At 39.8% G+C, this 20424-nt stretch overlaps 1 protein-coding gene and 1 long non-coding RNA gene across 4 annotated transcripts in view; one reads left to right on the top strand and one right to left on the bottom strand.

Moving 5' to 3' along the window:
- The window catches only part of LOC124118963, a 92830-nt gene that overhangs the window by 51513 nt on the left and 20893 nt on the right, over window positions 1-20424 (top strand). The window contains exon 4 of the mRNA XM_046481303.2: window positions 4685-4702. Within this exon, the coding sequence (XP_046337259.1) occupies window positions 4685-4702 (18 nt within the window). The remainder of the gene's footprint in view (window positions 1-4684; window positions 4703-20424) is intronic.
- On the bottom strand, window positions 16931-19442 carry LOC124118964. Of its 3 annotated transcripts, none has more exons than XR_006858562.2 (4): window positions 18537-19442; window positions 18117-18302; window positions 17452-17542; window positions 16931-17120 (listed from the first exon to the last, which is right to left on the bottom strand). It is a non-coding gene; the product is annotated as an uncharacterized LOC124118964 (long non-coding RNA). The 3 variants fall into 3 exon arrangements; XR_006858564.2 differs by having other exon boundaries at window positions 18563-19442; XR_006858563.2 differs by having other exon boundaries at window positions 18117-19442.

Below are 20424 nucleotides of genomic sequence, written 5' to 3'. Positions count from 1 at the left end.
TGTGGTACCCTTTGCCAAGAAATCCATCATCACTACTCTGTGCTGGTCCCAAAACACCGTGAGCATGACCTTGCCTGCAGAGGGTTGGACACGTGCCTTCTTTGGGGGTGATGACTCCACATGCTTCCATTGCATCGACTGAACTTTAGTCTCAGGATCATAGTGATGGACCCATGTTTCATCCTGTGTCATAAGTCTGTCACAAAAGTTTGCCTGTTATTTTTGGCACATGTCCAAAAGATCCTTTGAGCAATTGACTCGTTCCTGCTTTTGGAAAGGTGTGAGCAACCTGGGAATCTATCGTTCAGACACCTTATGCATGTTCAAATTGTCATGGATGATTTTTTCCACAGACCCTACACTGATCTTGACATCTTGTGCTAACTGGCGAACAGTTATACGTCGGTCTGCCAAAATGGCGGTCTCCACTTGATGGATAGTGTCCTCATCAATGGCTGAATGGGGGCGACCAGGAATGGCAGCTGTTTCCACAGATGTCCGACCACACTTGAACTGGCGATGCCAGTGTTTAACAACGTCATATGATGGGGCATCTTCCCCATAAGTTGCTTTCATTTCATCGAAAGTTTCTTTTGGTGTGCGACCTTTCAAATATTAAAACCTAATCACTGCTCGGTTTACCACTATTCTACTGGCTCCATTGTCACACCCTACTCGATCATAACACCTATAAAAGTGGTAAGATTAATAGTTTGGTGCTGCAAATTCAGACATAACCCATAGATACATGTATCATTACACATGTGAAATTTCAACCAAATATGATAACCCTAAGTGGTTTAGGGGAAATCTTTAATGAACACCCCTCGTATATCAGCTTACTTGCTTTATGGATCAGCCGACTGTAAAGTTGGCATCAGTGGGTTCCACATGAATGACCAACGGGGTTTCACATGGTTGCGTCACACGTTGCCAATACCTGTAAAAGGGATGAAATTTTGGTGGGTGTTTTAACTATAAATGTTGGCTGGAAATCCAATTTATTGAGTGTAAACTATATGTAGTTCTATTTCCTTTCTAACTCAGACAAATCTCCAGGTTTTCCTGTGCAATATTATTAACATGAACATGTTGTGCTTTCGGATTTTTTGCTTTGTCATTTCGATTTTTGTTTAATTATTACAAATTAGGACCTATTGCATGAACAGGATAATAGAGATCCAAGTTGTTTTGGTATAAGGTTATGCAAGAAAAGTTCAAATCCTGTTTAAAAATTACTGTTGCTTGGTATTGTTCAAATACTGGTATATGATTTTCACAGAAAGATTTACCGCACAGCTCTCCCAATTGTCGGCATTTCCATAGGCGGGAGACTGAATAGGTTCTGGAAGAACTGGAGCATCCTCAAAGACGATTATGTTCTCAACGTACTACATCATGGTTATCATCTAGACGTAGAGGTGCTTCCAGCGTTGACCACAGCTCCACTGCCTCAGAATTATCCAAGAAAGCAACATCTACTCTTAAAAGCCAACATAGACATACTGCTTGTAAAGGGAGCTGTAGAGATTGTATGAACCCCAGCCTTTACACCGGGCTTCTATTCTCACATTTTCCTGGTACCCAAGAAGGACTCAGACAAGATGAGAATGATTCACAATCTCTCTGTGTTAAATGAACGTTACCTGAAGCGTCCACTTTACTTCCGCCTCACCACATTGAGACTGCTCAGAACCAGCATAAAAGTGTTGGATTCCTTGATCAGTCTCGACTTACCGAATGCCTACCGTGGCTATTTACAAGAGTAATGAAGCCAATTACTGCGTATCTGAACCTGAGGAACATTTGGTTTGAGTTGTACATAGACGACTGTCTCCTGTGTCATCAACACACGCAGACATTAGTACGCCACCGGGACTTCACCAGACTATATCAACTGGGATGGATAATCAATGAGCCAAAGTCAGAATTAACTCCATCCTATCAGCTCCAGTTCATAGGAGGCCTGTCCCAGACAGACCAGGATCTTCTATCAGTACCGAAGGACAGATGACACAAAATCTTACGCCTCTTGTCACCTGCGTTACACCAACCACGCACACTCCGCCAATAGTAAATGTTTCTAGGGTTACTCACCTCGGCACAGGACTTAAGCAGCAGAAGCGGCTTACAACTGCGTCCAATTCAACAATTCCTGAACCCTTACATCAAGCGGCAGGATACACTCAAGGCCATCACTCTACCGGCTCATCTAAGGCCTTATCTCAATTGGTGGACTGTAGAGTTGAATGTCTTAGGAGGAGTCTCTTTATCCGGGTTATCCCTGTCTACTACCCTTCAGGGGTGGGGTGCTCACCTGCAAGGCCAGACAGCCTCAGGGCTGTGGTCCGGCACTCATCGAAAGTGAAACATAAATAACTTGGAGTTGGAGGCGTTAATTCTGGCCATATCCCATTGGCAGAATCAGCTACAGTCTGCCCAACTCCCAATATCCACAGACAACAGCACTATGGTGTGGTGCCTGCGCAATCAGGGAACTCCCACTCCTTGCTTCAACAGACATTCAGGTTTTTTTCATCTAGTGGATCGTCTGGAACTTCAATTATTGTTCAGCACATCCCTGGATGTCAAAACATACGGGCCAATGCGTTACCGCGTCCAGACAAGGTGGCTCCAACCAAGTAGAAACTTCACACAGAAGTATTCCAGTTACTGCTTCAGAAGTTCGGGCAACCAAACATTGACCTGTTTGCTACATGCCAAAACCACCAACTCATGACTCATGGCTCCCCGTTAGCGGATCCGCAGGCTTGGTCTGTGGACGCTTTCAGCATCCCTTGGGAAGAGCTAAAGCGTACGCTTTTACGCCACCAGTTCTATTTCCCAAGGTGATACAAAAGATCAAGGAGACAAGGAATCTTGCTCTCACTTTGGTCGCACCCTGGTAGCCGGCGAGAGGTTGGTTTGTTGAGCTCAGAAATCTAGCAGAAGACGATTCACTACCCATCCCACAGTGGTCCAACCTACTCATCCACCCTCACTGCAAATTGCCTCACCCAATGCCAGACAGGTTTTTTCTGCATGCTTGGTTCATCTTAAAGAGGTGTTAAGCGAGAAGGGCTATTGGGTGTGGGCAGCAAAAGGTATAGCCTTAGCTTATGGTGTTGCAAGGCAAAAATTCAAGACCCTACTACTGTGTAACCACAATTCCTAGCCAAATACCTCCTACACCTGTGTACCCATAGACACTTGAAATTTGGTTGCACTACGTATTTGGTTGCACTTGTGTTGGCCGTTCCGGAAAGTCGTAAGATGACTAAGGTCCACTAACTACAGGCCCTACTTAGCTCAGGCTTGAGGATCAGAAGGTCAAGTGCAGCCCACCTGCTGGGGACTTGAACGTGGCCCTTCTTCGAGCCCCTCCATGCATCCTCATTTTATGACCTCACCACGAAAACAATATTTCTCTTGGCTTAAGCCATGGCGGCACGGATGAGCGAGCTACGCACGATCAACATCACCTGGGTATGCTTTGAGCATGGGACGCACGAAGCGGTACATCATGGGTTGTGCTGGGATTTTATAGCAAAACATCAACTACCAGGCCAACCCGATCGTTCCTTCACCATCCCACCAATATCGACTATTGTGGGAGCCGAAGATGAAGGTAAAAACTTCACCTGTGCCCGGTGCGAGCACTTCGAGTTTTCATCTCCTGCTCAAGACTAGGCGTTGTTTGAGGAAGCAGTTATTTATCCTATGTCCATGACTGAAGTCGCAACACCATATCCCTGTGGTTACGCGCAGTCATCCTTCAGACCTATGAGATCGCCAAACCCTCATGAGATCAGGGGGCTAGCCTCTACCATGGCTTTACACAGCAACTGTTCTATTAGAACAATCATGGAAGGATGTTTTTGCAGGTTCGACAGTTTTCGCTAGTCATTATCTTCGCGATATGACTTCAAATAATGAACTCATCCTATACAGAGCCAGTCTACTTCCCTGTGCTAGTCACTGAGATTTCAGTCTGTGGAAGAATATGAGATGTCTTTTTTGTCAGACCTCGGCTCTATGACATAGTAAGTAAAGAATTAGCTGGCTAGCTATTATTTTCTTTATTACTAAATATGTATAGGTAACTACAGGTTAATTCTTATGTTCAATCTGTTTGATATTTGAAGAACCCTACCGTAATGGCGTTTTTCTGAACTTTTCCGCGTCACGGTTTATCAACCAACTGGTGTCGTATTTCAGGATGTGAATTATTGAGGTTTCTGTATTTCTGAAGGTTTACTCACTCCAAACCATCCGATACAGATGCAGTAAGGACTAATGCAGGATAAGTATAACATTTAGTAAAATCTAAATATGTTTTACATTTGTATACTTATCCTGCATTACCACATTTAAGGACCCACCCATCGCAGACTTGCCTCCCCACTTTGGCTACAGAAACCTCAAACGTATGTTTTTTAATCTCAGGCGGCAGGCAGTGATGTGAAGAAGGTGACCTTACATGTCATCAAGGTCACATGACAGGCAGCGGTCCTTATAAAAGTGGGATTTGAAATAACATCTTTATTTCTTCTTCTTGTCATGGTAAGGTAAGCAGTGAATGCAATAAGGAGTAATGCAGGATAAGTATACAAAAGTAAAAAATATTTAGATTTTACTAAATTCGACAAGACTACATTTTGTCTATGTGTCTATCCTTTTGTAGATTGCATGGGGAATCCAGGTGAGTGCTTTAATCACATCTTTTTGTATCTGGTATTTGACCGCAGCACCTGGCCAGCTTCCACCAGTTTGTTTGGTGGTCCTAAGTACTACAGAATTATTTACAATAGCACTTTTTTGTTCTTGATCACAAGTCAACAATGATTTTATATTTATGAGCATCTGTCTGTTGTTGTTACACGTGTTTACACACTTGTCGAATGGCCTTTTACATTGCTACACTTCTAATCACAGTGAATTATCTCAGCTTACTTTGCCAAACATTTACATACCTACCTCACAAACAAATGAAACCACAAAGCTCTGACAGCTGAATCTTGATGAAGATTATTTGCCTATAGAATTGGAAGAGAAAATGGCATTTACCTCAGGGATTTCCCTGGACATTCTCAGAGGCGGATATTCAGCCTGCAGTCTGCAGCAAATACTGATTAAAAAAATCCTAAATTGGAATTTTGTATAGCATTATTCTAAATATCTTGATTTTTTTCCAAGGAAATACATCATATATTTCAATGTGCTTATATAATCATAAGCTGTGTAAGGGTCCATTCATTCACGAGCACAATATTAATATTCAGTGAGGGCACCCTGTCTGTCGAAAGCCTGGTACAAGCCCCACATCATTCTGCCTATAAAACTGTCTATAGTAGATTGGGGTAGATTCAACCATGTCTCACTGATCAGTTTTTTCCTTGCGCAAGATTTCCAGGCTGCAAATTCTCAACAATGAAAATATATGGCTGCTCATTAAGGACAATGGGATTAAAATCCGGAGAAGCACCCTGAAAATCCGCCACTCTGCTGTCATCTGTAAAACATCATGGTGATCAGGCATTGTCCTGCTGTTGTACAAGTAAAATGGTACTTTGTCCTATGGGCCTTTATAACGGGCCTTCTGAAGAATTTGACAATACTTTCCTCAGTGAATGTCACCTTTGGTGAAAAATTATTTGGATGAATTTCCCTCCTTTGGATCACTGACTTTATATAAATGTTACAAGAAGGGTTTACCGTCAGCAGACAAAACTTACTATTCTATGGTATACATGTATCATTTTTAGGCAGTGGAAATGGTAAATGTTTTAGTGATCTTCATTAAAGATTGAGGTCTCTGTGTATTGAAGCAGGGTTCTGTGCTGGTGCAGCATGGTTTGTAAGAGCTTGCACCAATTATTACTAATTAAGGTAGATAGAGTCAAGTGACTTTCTGTTTTAAATGGACTGCCTAAGACGTGTGTCACCCACAATACAATATTTTCTTGGGTTACATATTATGCATGAAGATAATGCACATACCCTAATCTCGGGTTCAAGTTTCAAGGATGGTGCATCATACGGGGCCTCGTGGCACTCTTGTATACTTCTTCTCCACAACAGTCCACATTAACCATTGTGATCAGTTTGAGATAGAAGGGGGCTAATGCAGAGATTGAATGCTTAATTGTAATGCTGATCAGCAACCAGGAGAGATACTTGACAAGCTTCGCCTCCTCTTGTCAAACTTTCTGACAGTCATATATCTCTTATATCAAGAGTCACATAATTTTATGGTAATAGCCAAATGTTAATCACAACATGTGCAACAAGTTACAATTTAATTGGCATTCTAGAAGTTGGTGCGAAAATAAGCTTGATAATGGTGTAAGAATCGACACGTCCCTAAATGCAGTAAATCAGAAGTTATTCATGAAGTTGTATGTTTTCTTACCAACATGTTTAACATGTTTACTGGCAGAAGTGATTTATTTTACATTGTTTTGAAAATAACGATTCTACATAGAAATATTTTTATTGTGCCATACACATCGACAGTGAATTGGTCTCAATTGTAAGCCAGTCGAAACTTGGCCAATGGATTTTGACAAGGGTTTTAGGGTAGTCCTTTATGAAAAACGGGCCAAGTTGATAACCAGTTTAGTCAGTCAGCATGAAAACAAGGCCAAGGGTCTCATGAAAATGATGATCAAAAACAGATTTTCTTTGCTTATGGATGATAACTTTGACAGATATCAAATATGTATGGATCTAACAATATTTGATATGTTGATAGTTAATTAGTCAGCCAAATCATTCAATATCTATGAGGGCTTAAGTCACATGATAATGAATACAACTGACTGGGAACTAATTATTTAAAATATAGTGGTAGTCTGATTTCATCTGTAAATTAAATAGAAAAGGTCTTCACCAACCCGTTCTTGCCATAAAAGGCAACTATGCTTGTTGTAAGAGGTGACTAGTGGAATCGACTGGTCAGACTCGCTGTCTTGGTTGATGCATGTCATCGTATCTCAATTGCGTGGATTGATGCTTATTATCTGAATCAGTGGATTGTCTGGTCCAGACTCAATTATTTTTCATACCACCATCATATAGCTGGAATATTGCTGAGTGCAGTGTGAAACAACAAACAAACAAACATCTTATTTAAATTGATGCATCGCATAGTTTTGTTCTCTCTTGTGTTGTTCCCCAAGGGTCAGCTCTGGGCCCCATTCTTTTCACACTGTACACTAAAAGTTTGGGTCATATCATCTCTGAGCGACTACTGAGCTACCATTGCTACGCCGATGATGAAGACTTTTATGCCATCTTAAACTGAAACAGAACTTCAAAAATTCGAAGATTGCACCTGAGCCATCAAATCGTGGATGATTGCTTCTTTCATCTCCGCAACATTGGAAGCGGTCGACATCTACTCACAAAAGAAGCTGTACACACTTTGACTAGATCTTTAGTCATATCACGATTTGACATATCTCATGAGTAACAATACAAATGAACAACTCCACAGGCTCCGTGTACAAAATACAGCAGCATGTATCGTCACAAAGACATCAAAATGGACTCCAGTAACATCTGCTCTGATGTCGCTGCACTGGTTACCACTCAAAGCCTGAATTGAATTCAAAATTCTAACCCTGGCCTACAAATGCAACATGGAAAGAGCCCCATTATATCTTACCAAACTACTGCCTAAATACAAACCTTCCAGATCATTCCGTTCTCAGAATAACCAGGGGGCACGGTTGGCCCAGTCGTCTCAGGTGCTGCGATTCGCTGTGCAGAGTTGCATCCCTTTGGGCAGGCCAGCAACCTATGATTGTGGGTTCGAATCCGGGTTCGCCCCGATTATGTTTCTAGGTTTGTCAGCACCATACCCATGATAGGGTTTCACCAAAGTGGTAAACGTCCGAGACCTGCATCACTTTGGGCTTTCCTCCCACATCAAGCTGACACGCCATGATATAACTGGAATACTGTTAAAAGCGGCGTTAAACCCAACTCACTCACTCAGAATAACCACCTGTTACAAGTCCAGGAAACTCGTCTCAAAACCTTTGGTCAGAGATCTTTCCAGTTCTGCGCTTCCTCGCTATGGAACAAACTTCTATCTGCCTACCTTTAGAATACAGTACCACAAACTTTTCAAACACATGACAATACCCTATGACGAATTTGTAGTATTTTGTTGCCAGTCACACCGGGGAAACAATGCCCTGTGACGTCAGGAGTCATTGAGTGTGCATAAGCTCCTCCAGGCGATCTATCATCTCTACATGAAATGCCACTGAATATGCCAAGCAGTGTGGAGAGTTTTGAATATTTGTTTACTAAATATAGCCTGCGGCAGCGCATTTTATAGCAAGCGTCAGTTTACGAAAGCACTTTTATTTTTTATAAAATTTTTATAAATTTTTTCTCATAATTCAATTGGCTAAAATGGTTATAATGGGAACTAGTATACATATATTATTTTTTCGGTTCATTAATTTTCATTATTATGCATAAAAATGCAGTTTATTAGGGATATTAAATTGGCGCTGAACACATCCAACTATCGCCAGTGTTAGGGTAGGTTACCCCAAACTCTATTCTTAGCCCTTGGATCCACTTTACGATCAATCACCCCATTTCGATCATTAGGGTTAGGTGCCCGTTTAGTGGCTATTAGATTACCCGAACTCTGTCCTTAGCCCTTGGATCCCCTCTACGGTCAGTCATCCCTTTACGATCATTAGGGTTAGGTATATCTACCTGTTTAATGGCTATTAAAGATTCTATAATATTCTTCACACAAAAACGTCGAGTAAAAAGGATGAAATGGTTTTGTGTCGAATACTTTGGCTGCTGGAAACTGTCCTGGAACATTCACACAAGCCACTTTCACCGGCTATTTACTTCAGTACTGATTCAAAAGCGAACTCACCGTTGTGTCGTCCCTCATGCACATGCCTCCCTCGTTCCTTACTATTATCCACATCATCCTTTCAGTGTTCCCTACCACACTTTTCTGTCACAAAATCCACCCGACGAATGATTAAATACCATGTCGTTCATGCGTACTGGAGCCTGGAGCCGTTTTCAGTTCGCACGATAGCGGATCATTCCTCGCCACTCGGTATGTTGTAGATTACGGAATGGGATGAGTGTGCTAAAATGGCATCGGGATAATCAGTAAGTGTCTGTAGACTAAAGTCGGGAGACACCATGCCTACCCGTAACATTTGCAAGTGTCCATCACCTATTCGACCCTTTTCGTTCAGTTCCGTAACGTCGTTGGCATGACTAGGTAAACTTGCACTTTGTTTCACAGTGTGGACGTAGCTCAGTCGGTTAGCTGTCAGGCTAACAATCCGAAGGTCGCGAGTTTGCGGCCGACGGATTCTCACAAAAACTGGTTGCTTGTCTTTGAGACATGTGACCTATGACAGAGACTGTACTCACGAGAAGATGTGGTACTGTATTCTAAAGGTGCTCCCTACTATCTGATCTTAAGCTGTCGCCATCGCTTGTATCCTTTAAGACTCATCTGAAAACATACCTTTTCAGACAACACTGTCCAATCTAGCTCTACACACCTTTCATCAGCATTATTTGCTAAAACTATGTAGCACCATGAGCAATAACGTGGTGAATGGAATCTGGTGCAGTATAAATAGAATAATTATTATTAGGTTTTCAAGCCGAGAGGCTGTAGAGCCCTATTGTAATCGTTCGATTTATTATTATTATTATTAGGGCTCTATGGCTGAAAGGCTGTAGAGCCCTATTGTAATCATTTGATTTATTATTATCCCCCGCCACGAAGTGGAAGGGGGCTATAGGAATGGGTGCCGTCCGGCCGTCACATTTCGTTTCCGGAGCAGATCTTGAAAAACGTACCATTTTTCTTCACCATATTTTGCACATTGATAGGTCTAGTGGTGAACTGGTGTCTTTTGATAGTTTGGGATTTTTTTTAAAAGTTATTTTTCGAGTTTCCATGGCAACGACTTTGACTTAAGACTGAAAATGGCGGTAGTCCTCGTTTCCGGAGCAGATCTTGAAAACCGTACTATATTTCTTTACCAAACTTGGCACATAATGTCATCTCAGAGTATTGAATACATTTCCTTTCTTGTCGGTAAGTTCTGCATTGCTTGGGTGTATGTTCCTCCAAAAGTATCATGGACACAGTTGTTGCATTCACTGACTAACTTCATACGAAAACGCAACTCATTACAAATACAACAATGTAACTGATAAACCTACTCAACTGTATAAACAATATATATTCTTGTCAACCATACTCTGTACTTCACTTGCTTGATAATGGTGTTAGAACCTACACCGAAACCATCGCTCCTAATTGTAATAAAGAAGTTGTTCGTCCATATGTCTCATCCTTACTCATTACAAATTCAGTAACATATTCTATCATAAACTGCAGATGGAAAAACAACACCAGTATTAACTTTTTTTTAGTGCTGCAATTAGGTCATTTACAAAAAGGCCCAGTGAACATAGTTCACAGCAGCTTATGCATTGCACACACCCGACATGTCATACTGGCGGGAGATGTGAGTATTTCATGCTTGTTATTATTAGGGCTCTATGCCTGAAAGATATGCCTTTAATAGCTGTCATTGCCTATCTTTGGTAGTTGCGGCCAAATTGGATTTTGAATTTGATCATATTTTTCGCCAAGATGTTACTTTAAAGATCATATCTTGTAAGGTTCTTTACAGAAACAGTTGAAAGTTTGCATGAAGTTAGTTTCACATATGTACCTCATTTTTTGTTCTTGTTTGCATGCTAAAAGTAACACCACTTGGTTGTAATATTTGAATCCAAAATACTGAAAATGAAGCTCTATGTAGGATTATCTCCCTTTGACTGTCAACGACCCTTGAAGATGAGGGTTAGAATTATTTAGCAACCCATGCTTGTTTTAAGAGGCGATTATCGGGATCGGGTGGTCAGGCTCCCTGATTTACTACTTTCTTTACCCAATGCCACGGTACCTTACTTTTGACGGCATTGTTAAAGCAAATGATTTGTAGATTTCTTGATCGGAATTGGGTTAAGGACACTCTGGTTCACTCTGGCACACTCCATTTTTGTAGCAGTGATGTCCTGCAAATTGTTAACTATCTTTTGACGGAGTTGGTACAAGCAAACCCTTTGAGGATTTGAATATGAGGATTCGAGGTCGGAAATGGGTTAAGAACTCACTAGGACACTGTTTTAGTTGCGGTTGTATTGGATTTTGATGTTGATAAATTCTTTTACCGAAACTTTGCTTTAAAGATCATATCTTGTTCGTTTGTTGACAGAAACTATTGCAAGTTTATATGAAGTTAGTGTGTCATATACATCTTATTTTCTGTTCTTGGGTGCATGGAAAAAGTAACAACACTTGGTGGTAATATTTCATTTATATTTGGGACACCCCTGGAACACACCAATTTCGTAGCAGCGATGTCCTGCAAACGGTGACTGTCTTTTGACAGAGTTGGTACAAACCAACCCTTTGACTTTGAGGATTCGTGTATGTTCGATGTCGGAAATGGGTTTAGAACAGACTTAGCACACACCAATTTTCGTAGTGGCGATACCCTGCAAGTTGTGCCTACATGTGACGGATTTGGTACAAGGAAACCCTTTGAGGATTCGAACATGGACGTTTGTGCACAGCGTAACTTGGAGCCCGCCATTGCTGCTTTGCAGCTATATTTATTGTTATTAGGGTTCCCTGCCTAAAAGGCAAGAGCCCTATTGTAATTGTTCGAGTTACCGTATTTTCTTGAGTATAGTGCGCACCCATGTATAATGCGCACCCCCCTCTAGCGGGTTCAGTGTTTTGGAAAAAATAATTTGAATACCAAGCACAGAAACAAAATTACACCGTACCCCTACAGCGAAGCCCGGCAAATGAACGGGTGAATTTGAGGATAAAAATAATCACCAGACATGTTGATTTACCGTTTAAATAGTATTTATTGTTACGCTAGGCATTGTTTTATATCCAGGGATGAAGATTACCTTGTGTATTTTCTCGTAAACTAAGCCGGAAACAGCAATCAGGTATACACACGTTTTCTTGGAATCAACCGGTGATTCGGTCAAGACACACCCAATGATATAACTTTACAGGATTTTTAATGCAAGGATCGGCAAAAATTGTATCTGAAACTATTTTTTTTATCAGGAATAATATATTCCAATATCTTGTTTTTTTAGATGCAGCCTTTACTAAACATATTTAAAATAATAACCCTAAGCGAAGCAGCTGATCGCTATTCTCGAATATTATTTTTTACATGGAACCAGTCTGACCAGTCACCGTCAAGGCTCATAGCGCACGTGATTGCGTGATCGCAAGAATTTCATGTTGACATAGAATCGTCAAACAAAAACAAATATGACTTTTAACGAGTCAAAGTATGGCATTTATGATATATGTATCCATTCTTTGTCAACTAAAGTTCGTTTCAAGGCGTCAATAGCGGTATTCTGACCGTGGTTGCTGTTAATAACGGTAAGTTGTGCGATCTTCCGATCGCTTCACACACGATTTCGCCGAATTTAATAAAAACAATATTAAAAGGAATTTTGAATAAAATTAATAAAATAAGTTACAAACAAAAGTCCAGATATACAAAGAACACTTTTTATAGCCAGACAGTGTAATTACATGATTAATTTGCGTACTTCAGTATGGATTTGTTGACATGGTATTTCTGGTGTTTCGTGCTCACGGTAATGTCTTTCCATGGGGAAAAAAACATCCAAACTCATAATTCGTGTATAATGCGCACCCCCTTCTACACAGCTGTGGGTTTTTTTAAAAAAAGTGTGCACTATATTCAAGAAAATACTGTATTATTATTATATTATTATTATTATCATTATTATTATCATTATTATTGTTATTAGGGCTCCCTGCCTACAAGGCAAGAGCCCTATTGTAATTGTTCGATTTATTTATTATTATTATTCCGCCGATTTTTGTTCCAATCGTAACTCAAAAACTACTGCTCAGAATCTCTTGAAAATTTCCACAAAGATACCTTAGATCCTGAAGTTATATCTACAAAAATCTCAAGACTCTAAGACTCAAGATCTAAGGGCAGATAACTCAAAACAACTTTAAAAATCGCAATTTCAACAGCTAAAATCTCCGCCAAGAAAGCTCTAAAGACTTCCAAAATTCTTGAACAGATCCGGAATCAGATGCCCAACAAAATCTCTACACATCCAATGTAGCGAAATTGCTTCGTTTGGCCTCCATATTGGATTAAGTGTTTTGGCACTGTTTTTTCCCATATTCCTCAGTACTTGACTCCCAAAATCTGCTCAGCTCAAACTACCAGCTCAAAAGCTTCCAAACTGTCCATACTTTGTCTCCAAGTACCATACTACCGACTTCGCAGAAAACATATATTTATGTTAAATGTGATTTATTTTCCTGATACTTTACGTCTTGGCGATTTCAGAACACCGAACCGTTTGTCTGTAGCTTAATGGACAACGAAACTAAAGCCTTTTAAAGAGAGAACTCTTTGGCCCTGTCATCAACTTGCCAAATAGCAGAACTCTAAACACCAGTAACTCGTTAACTACTGGTCCGATTTCGGCCAAATTTCGTGTGTATTGGTAGAGTGGGATTGGCTGTTACCGTGCCTAATTGTAGTCACGCGGCACATAAGAGAGAAATGATACATAATTCATGTATAACAACCTTTGTAACCTGTTGCTCCTAACGCAGGAAGAAACGGACTATAGTTCTAAATAGACTTACATTTGGCCTGGTATCTTCAACGGTTCTGCAAAGAAATCAGTGCCACTTGGTATAATATATCGACATCATAGTTTTTGTTTTCTGGAAGCTCATATCTGCATTGGCGCGAATTCACAATACACAACGGATGTGTATTGACCTCCCAGCGTGTCAGCTTGAGCATGAGTCAGTCGATTGCATATTGGAGCGAGAGCCACGGTAACGGTATAGCAAGATAGCAGTAGCGCTGTAGTGTGCTAATTAAAGTGTATTGTATTACTACAACTAAAGGTATTAACAGACGGGTAATCCGTTCACTTGATGTTTCGACGGTATCAGTGACATTTTAACATGGAATGAGAGTGCTCTAGATTTGTATAGTCTGTTTCTGTATAGATTCTCTTCACGCTGTTTGTAGTACACTCTGCCAGTAGAAAGTGCACAGTTTAGCGTACTTGTACGGTAGATCCATCCAATTGCTGCCTGTCTGAAAGGATTGTTGTAAAACATGTTTTGTTGTCTTTATAAAATGCCTTGTTTTTTCTTGGAACAGATTTCCGCACTATCAAAGTACCTTTTTTATAATGCAAACTTTAGGAAGTATTGTTTACCAATATCACCATCGTTTAGAAACCAGTCCCTTTCTTAACTTACTTAAGTGCAATGATCTCTATTGCGTTTACAGTTAATCCTCTTTTAAACTTTGATCATAAAAGCTTGGAAGACTCGGGTTTTCTTTTCTCATTCGTTGAATTGCTTCAACAAGAAGATGACAAGAGGTAACCGACATGTGTTGTTACTGTTAGATGTCCCAAGCCATCTCATCCCTTAGCACGTGTCAAATGTCAACATCCATTTCATACAAATTACAATAACAAGTCACCAACATCCCTGCATACTGGTATCATCCATCCTAAACAGATCCAGAGCCAAAATGGACATTATTTCTTGGTCAAAACGGACCGGTGAAATATCCTATTGATAATCCAGATCATATTATAGTCGTACACAGTATAGCACATATCCTTCCTCATATCGGAATGCACTTATTTAACAGGAGAAAATGCATTAATGGTAATAGATTAGGGCCATTAAGAACTCAGTTTCAAAGGTTTTAAGTACTCTGTATAACCAAAGTGCAATTTTGCAAAAGTACTTCTATGAATAGAGAACAGGATCCGCTGCTACAATTATTATGATAGGGAGCCATCGCTGCTTGCAGCTATATTTATTATTATTATTATTATTCCGCTTTTTTTTGTTCCAATCGTAACTCAAGAACCAGTAGCCAGAAGCTCCTGAAAATTTGTACCAAGATACCTCATGTCCTGAAGTTATATCCACAAGAAATTTCAAGGCCCTAGGCTCAAGGACTAAGGGCACGTAACTCTAAACAATTTCAAAAATTCCAAATTCAGCAGCTCATATCTCCGAAACTAAGGCTCAAATGACTTCCAAATTTCTTGTACAGGTGCAGAATCAGATACCCAACAATTTTGCCTCGACGTCCAAAGTCGCTAAATGGCTTCGTTTGGCCGCCATATTTAAAGGTTGTGGCACTTTTTTTCACCATTTTTACCAGGACTTGTCTCTCAAAATCTGCTCAGCTCAAACTACCAGCTCAAAAGCTTCCAAACTTTCCATACTTTGTGCCCAAGTACCATACTATCAAGTTCTGAGAAAACATCTTGAGATATCCCTTACAAAAAAAAAAGGCTTGAAAAGATGTATCCGAGACCGCCTTCATATTTCCCCGCAAGGCACATTTTTACCTTCTCCGCAGGGTCTTAAGGATGTCTCTAGATATTCCCGGCAAATGTCTCCACACCATCTCGGCAAACTACTCCAACTTGCAGCTTGCTGAGAAGTATCCGAGACTTCCTTACAGTACCTACTGAAGTAGTCTCCGATACTTCCTCAGAACTAACCTTATATGGCTAATTAAATATGCTTTGAACCATCTCGGCAAACCCACTTAGGAAGTCCCTGATTATTCTCCACAAACTTGTGTGACATAATCAAAGATGTTTCTGATGCATCCCCGCAACACTTGCAAGGAAGTCTCTGAAGCATCTTTGCAAACCTATCAGGGGTAATTAAATATGCCCTGAACCATCCCAGGAAAGCTTCTTAGGAAGTCCCCAAATAGTCTCCACAAACTATTATTAGGTAATCAAAGATGTTTCTAGTGCATCAATGCAACACTTGCAAAGAAGTCTCTGAAGCATCTTCGCAAACCTATCAGGGGTAATTAAATATGCTTTGAACCATCCCGGGAAACCTTCTTAGGAAGTCCCTGAATAGTCTCCACAAACTTATTAGGTAATCAGAGATGTTTCTGAGGCATCCCTGCAAAACTTGCAAGGAAGTCTCCGAAGCGTCTTCGCAAACCTAACAGGGGTAATTAAACATGCTTTGAACCATCCCGGGAAACCTTCTTAGGAAGTCCCCGAATAGTCTCCACAAACTTATTAGGTAATCAAAGATGCTTCTGAGGCATCCCCGCAACACTTGCAAGGAAGTCTCCGAAGTGTCTTTGCAAACCTATCAGGGGTAATTAAATATGCCCTGAACCATCCCAGGAAAGCTTCTTAGGAAGTCCCCGAATAGTCTCCACAAACTATTATTAGGTAATCAAAGATGTTTCTGAGGCATGCCTGCAAAACTTGCAAGGAAGTCTCCGAAGCGTCTTGGGTAATTTAACATGCTTTGAACCATCCTGGCAAAGTTCAAAGGAAGACTCCATAACAAAGACGTTTCAAAGACATTTTACCTTTCCATCATTTTCAGTAATACAAAAGATATGCTTTCCTCATAATCTAGTCTTTCAAAAGCACCCCAGAAGTAGTTATGTGTCTGTGAAACATCCTTGCCAAACCTGTACGGTCAAAAATGAGATAACAAAGTTGTATAGTATTCTCTTTATTTGGAGTAATAACAGCAATAACAAGTAGCCAGAGGTGGACATCATCGTCCGAGGTGGTCTGCATCAACAGAAGATATCATCATATGGTGGCCATCATATGAGTGAGTGAGTGAGTGAGTTGTGTTTAACGCCGCTTTTAACAGTATTCCAGTCATATCGCGTCGTGTCAGCTTAATGTGGGAGGGAGTGGTGCAGGTTTTAGACGTTTACCACTTCTGTGATGTTTACCACTTCGGTGAAACCAACGAGCACAGGTATGGTGCTGACAAACCTAGAAACATAATTGGGGCAAACCGGGATTCGAACCCACAATAAAAGGGACGCAACTCTGCACAGCAAATCGCGGCGCCTTAGACGACTGGGCCACCCGTTCCCCCTAGCCATCATATGAAAGTGGAAGTCATCCTCGTCCTGGGGTCGTCATGGAAGCTGTCCTTCAAGGGGCTGAAATGGGATCAAATGTTATTGTTAATCAGTGACATAATGAGTGAGTGTGGTTTTATGCCGCTTTTAGCAATATTCCAGCAATATCATGGCTGGGGACACCAGAAATGGGCTTCACACATTGTACCCATGTCGGGAATCGAACCCGGGTCTTCGGCGCGACAAGCGAAAGCTTTAACCACCAGGCTACCCAACTGAATCAGTGCCATAAACTTTATCTTGAAATTATAGGATGTCAAGAAGACGCATCAAAAGCTATTACAAAAATGACTTTTTTGGGCTACCAAATTACTGATGTTATGGTGAATGAAACAAATCATGATAAACTTACCTTGGCTCATTCACTTGAAGCCATTCCTAAGCGTGCAGATCTTCTTGCTCACCACAATGTTCTAGTTGTTTTGTCTTTGCCGGTTTCAGAACTGTTGAAAAAAATTACATGTTAGACTGGATGATAAATCAATGCTTCATAATTCATGATGCAGTAAAAAACAAAAAACAAAATAAGAGCATTAAAATTGCACTCTGGTGAAATGGTTCCAGTCCAAATGTATGATGATTTAAAAGTTACAAAACCTACCACTTATACCAAAACTAGATTTTAAATGATATCAATTAGTTAACATCTTGTGATTAGATATTCAGTTAATATTGATAATGTCCATATTAGTTGATCAAAGCATTACACATTCAAATGTCATTGTGTTCTAGAAAAAAATAAATGGTTTTGACATTTACAAGTACTCAGATTTGCTCAAAAGTTAAAGTTATAATATTCCACAATGCAAAAGGTTGTAGACTACCTCACACAGGAAGGATATTTAGATTGTAACACCTATTGACTCTTTACTATGATTCTGATATTAAATCATAAAAATTACACCTTTAACTTACAAGTGAGTGCACTTTGTAAGTACCAATTAGTTTCATAACTTATTAAGTTACAGTTCCATAACCTAAACTGAAATTTACCTGACACTTAACAAAAATACTGACCTTCGAGTACCACACCGGTGTCAATAGCATCGTAAAAACACCAAGTTGCTGGCCACCAGGCAGCAAGTGGCTTCTTCTCCTTGATCCCTTTTCATGAAACAAGCTCATCAGCAGGAGGTGTGACTTCTTCCAAGTCTATGAAGTATCGTTCCTTTTTCGTCTTCAAAAATCACCACAAGGATGGGGCTGAAAAATCAAGTTGCATTCATTAATAACCTAAAACTAAACCAAAACAAAGTTGACACTGGTAACTTTGCCAAAATTTCAAAAGCCTGGTGCCAGTCCAAAACGTAATTCTTGATCTAAAACCGCGATGGGGATGGAGCATGTCGACGGGGAAAACGATAAGACCAAAACATTTACTGGGAACATATATCTATTTCAATCAAACGTTACAGTACATGACTTTCCCTTACTTACGAGTTCTTAAAAAAATATCAACCAACCTCCTCGTTATAAAACAGCAGGTTACAAAATGGCGGCGATTCCCGTACTAATTACCATACAACTATGGGCATTTGTGTGTAAAAGAAACTAAGTTTTAATTTCAAATACCACTTAAGACAAATAGAGTTTAGCACAATACAAATATATGATTTGTTATCTATTAATTAAATACTTTTATAAATTTATGACTTCAGTCTGCGATCATATTTCACATTTCAGTAACCAGATACATAATTTGTTTTGGAAAAATACTATTTATGTCCGTCCCACATCGGCGCTCTCCGTAAATTTTACGGAGAACCACGACGTGATCGAAACATGAAATCTGAAAGGCCTGCGCAAAATTACAAAATCTACATTTGCGCCTATTGTTTTTCATAAATAGTCCCAAATTAGATGAATAAAGGGTCTAATATTGATGTTTCTAACTGACTAATTTCAGTTTGAGGTTCCAAATTAGAACATAAATTTACGATTTATAAATGAACCTTGAAAAAAAGATTTCTCTTTCAGTGAATGCTAAAACTTTGTTCAATATCTAAGTGAGAATTGGTTTGGATCGGGGGTAGTTTCGGTGGATTTATATAATTGTTATGGAGACAATATAGACGGCTATATTTTAAAAATATATTTATGAAACAGATCTAAAATGTACCTACCGTTTGTTCAGGAACACACGTTGTCATCCTTGCTGAACTCAAAGAGTCGGCGTAGATTCTACCTCGATGAAGGTTTGGTGACTCTTTTTCAGTTTTTTGCTTCTCTTTCAAATTATTATTTTTTATCGATAGATTAAAATATTATTCACTAGATCTATTTCCCGCAATGTTATTGAAAATAGAATTCTCCGACACACACTTTGACAATGGGTCCACATCGAACAAGTCAAAGAGCAAAATAAAACGTGTCGATCAAATCTTTAAATATATTTTACAAAGTAATAAATAAAATCAACCAAATTTATTCATTTATCTAAATGTTGTCAAACGTAGATCTAAGTTATCATTTCCATCTTTTCGTGCGATCGCGTGTAATGTCAGTCAAATGGCATCGCGGCTTTTATCGCCTCGATTTCTCCGCACGGACAATGTTTAATGCCAAATATATGCAAGAAAAATCTTTGTCTCAGCTCGTAACCTGGCATCCACAAAGTTTCATATTTTTAATATAGATCGCGATTTTCTGCTTAAAACGTACAGAATAACAAAAACCTTTCGTCAAAATCTGAAATACACGAGTACCGTTGCTGTAATTGGCTGCCTTAGGTCACGTGCTTGTATTTGACCAATCACGAATCTTGTAGCAGATTTCGGCAAGAAAGCGCCATCAGAAACCAATAAAATACCATGTAAAAGTAATGTAAATACACAAGGCGAGTTGACTATCGTGTAGATGACAAAATAAGCGTTGAAGATAATGGTGTGTCACATGGTACGTGTTATTCATACAAAGCTTTGAAAACGGAAATATTTCTATACATGCTACAGAGTGGACAGCCACTGTCATCGGGAAAATGATGACAGATATTATTGATAATTCTTTTAAAAATAATTTTCCGATTAGAAATCTACGTAAACAATAAAAATGAAAAAAAACCCCAAAAACAACAACAAATACCCTAGGAAGATCGAAGTCCTGAAAATCGTCAAATTTTTGTTTCCTTTGTCCTCAATCTGGGCCCCATTCCTCAATGCGATCTTAGCGCTACGATGATCGTAAGCCTATGTTAAAGTATGGGACTTACGATCACCTTAGCGCTAAGATCGCTTTGAGGAACGGGGCCCTGGACGTTATGAATGTGTTCGCTTAGATTATCTTTATTTACAACACACTTTATTTAACTGTAAATGCATTATTTAAA

Source organism: Haliotis rufescens, unplaced genomic scaffold (assembly GCF_023055435.1).
Source record: "Haliotis rufescens isolate VD_foot unplaced genomic scaffold, xgHalRufe1.0.p SCAF_66, whole genome shotgun sequence".
Classification (NCBI taxonomy): Eukaryota; Metazoa; Mollusca; class Gastropoda; order Lepetellida; family Haliotidae; genus Haliotis; species Haliotis rufescens.
This window is presented reverse-complemented; position numbering and strand designations above follow the sequence as displayed.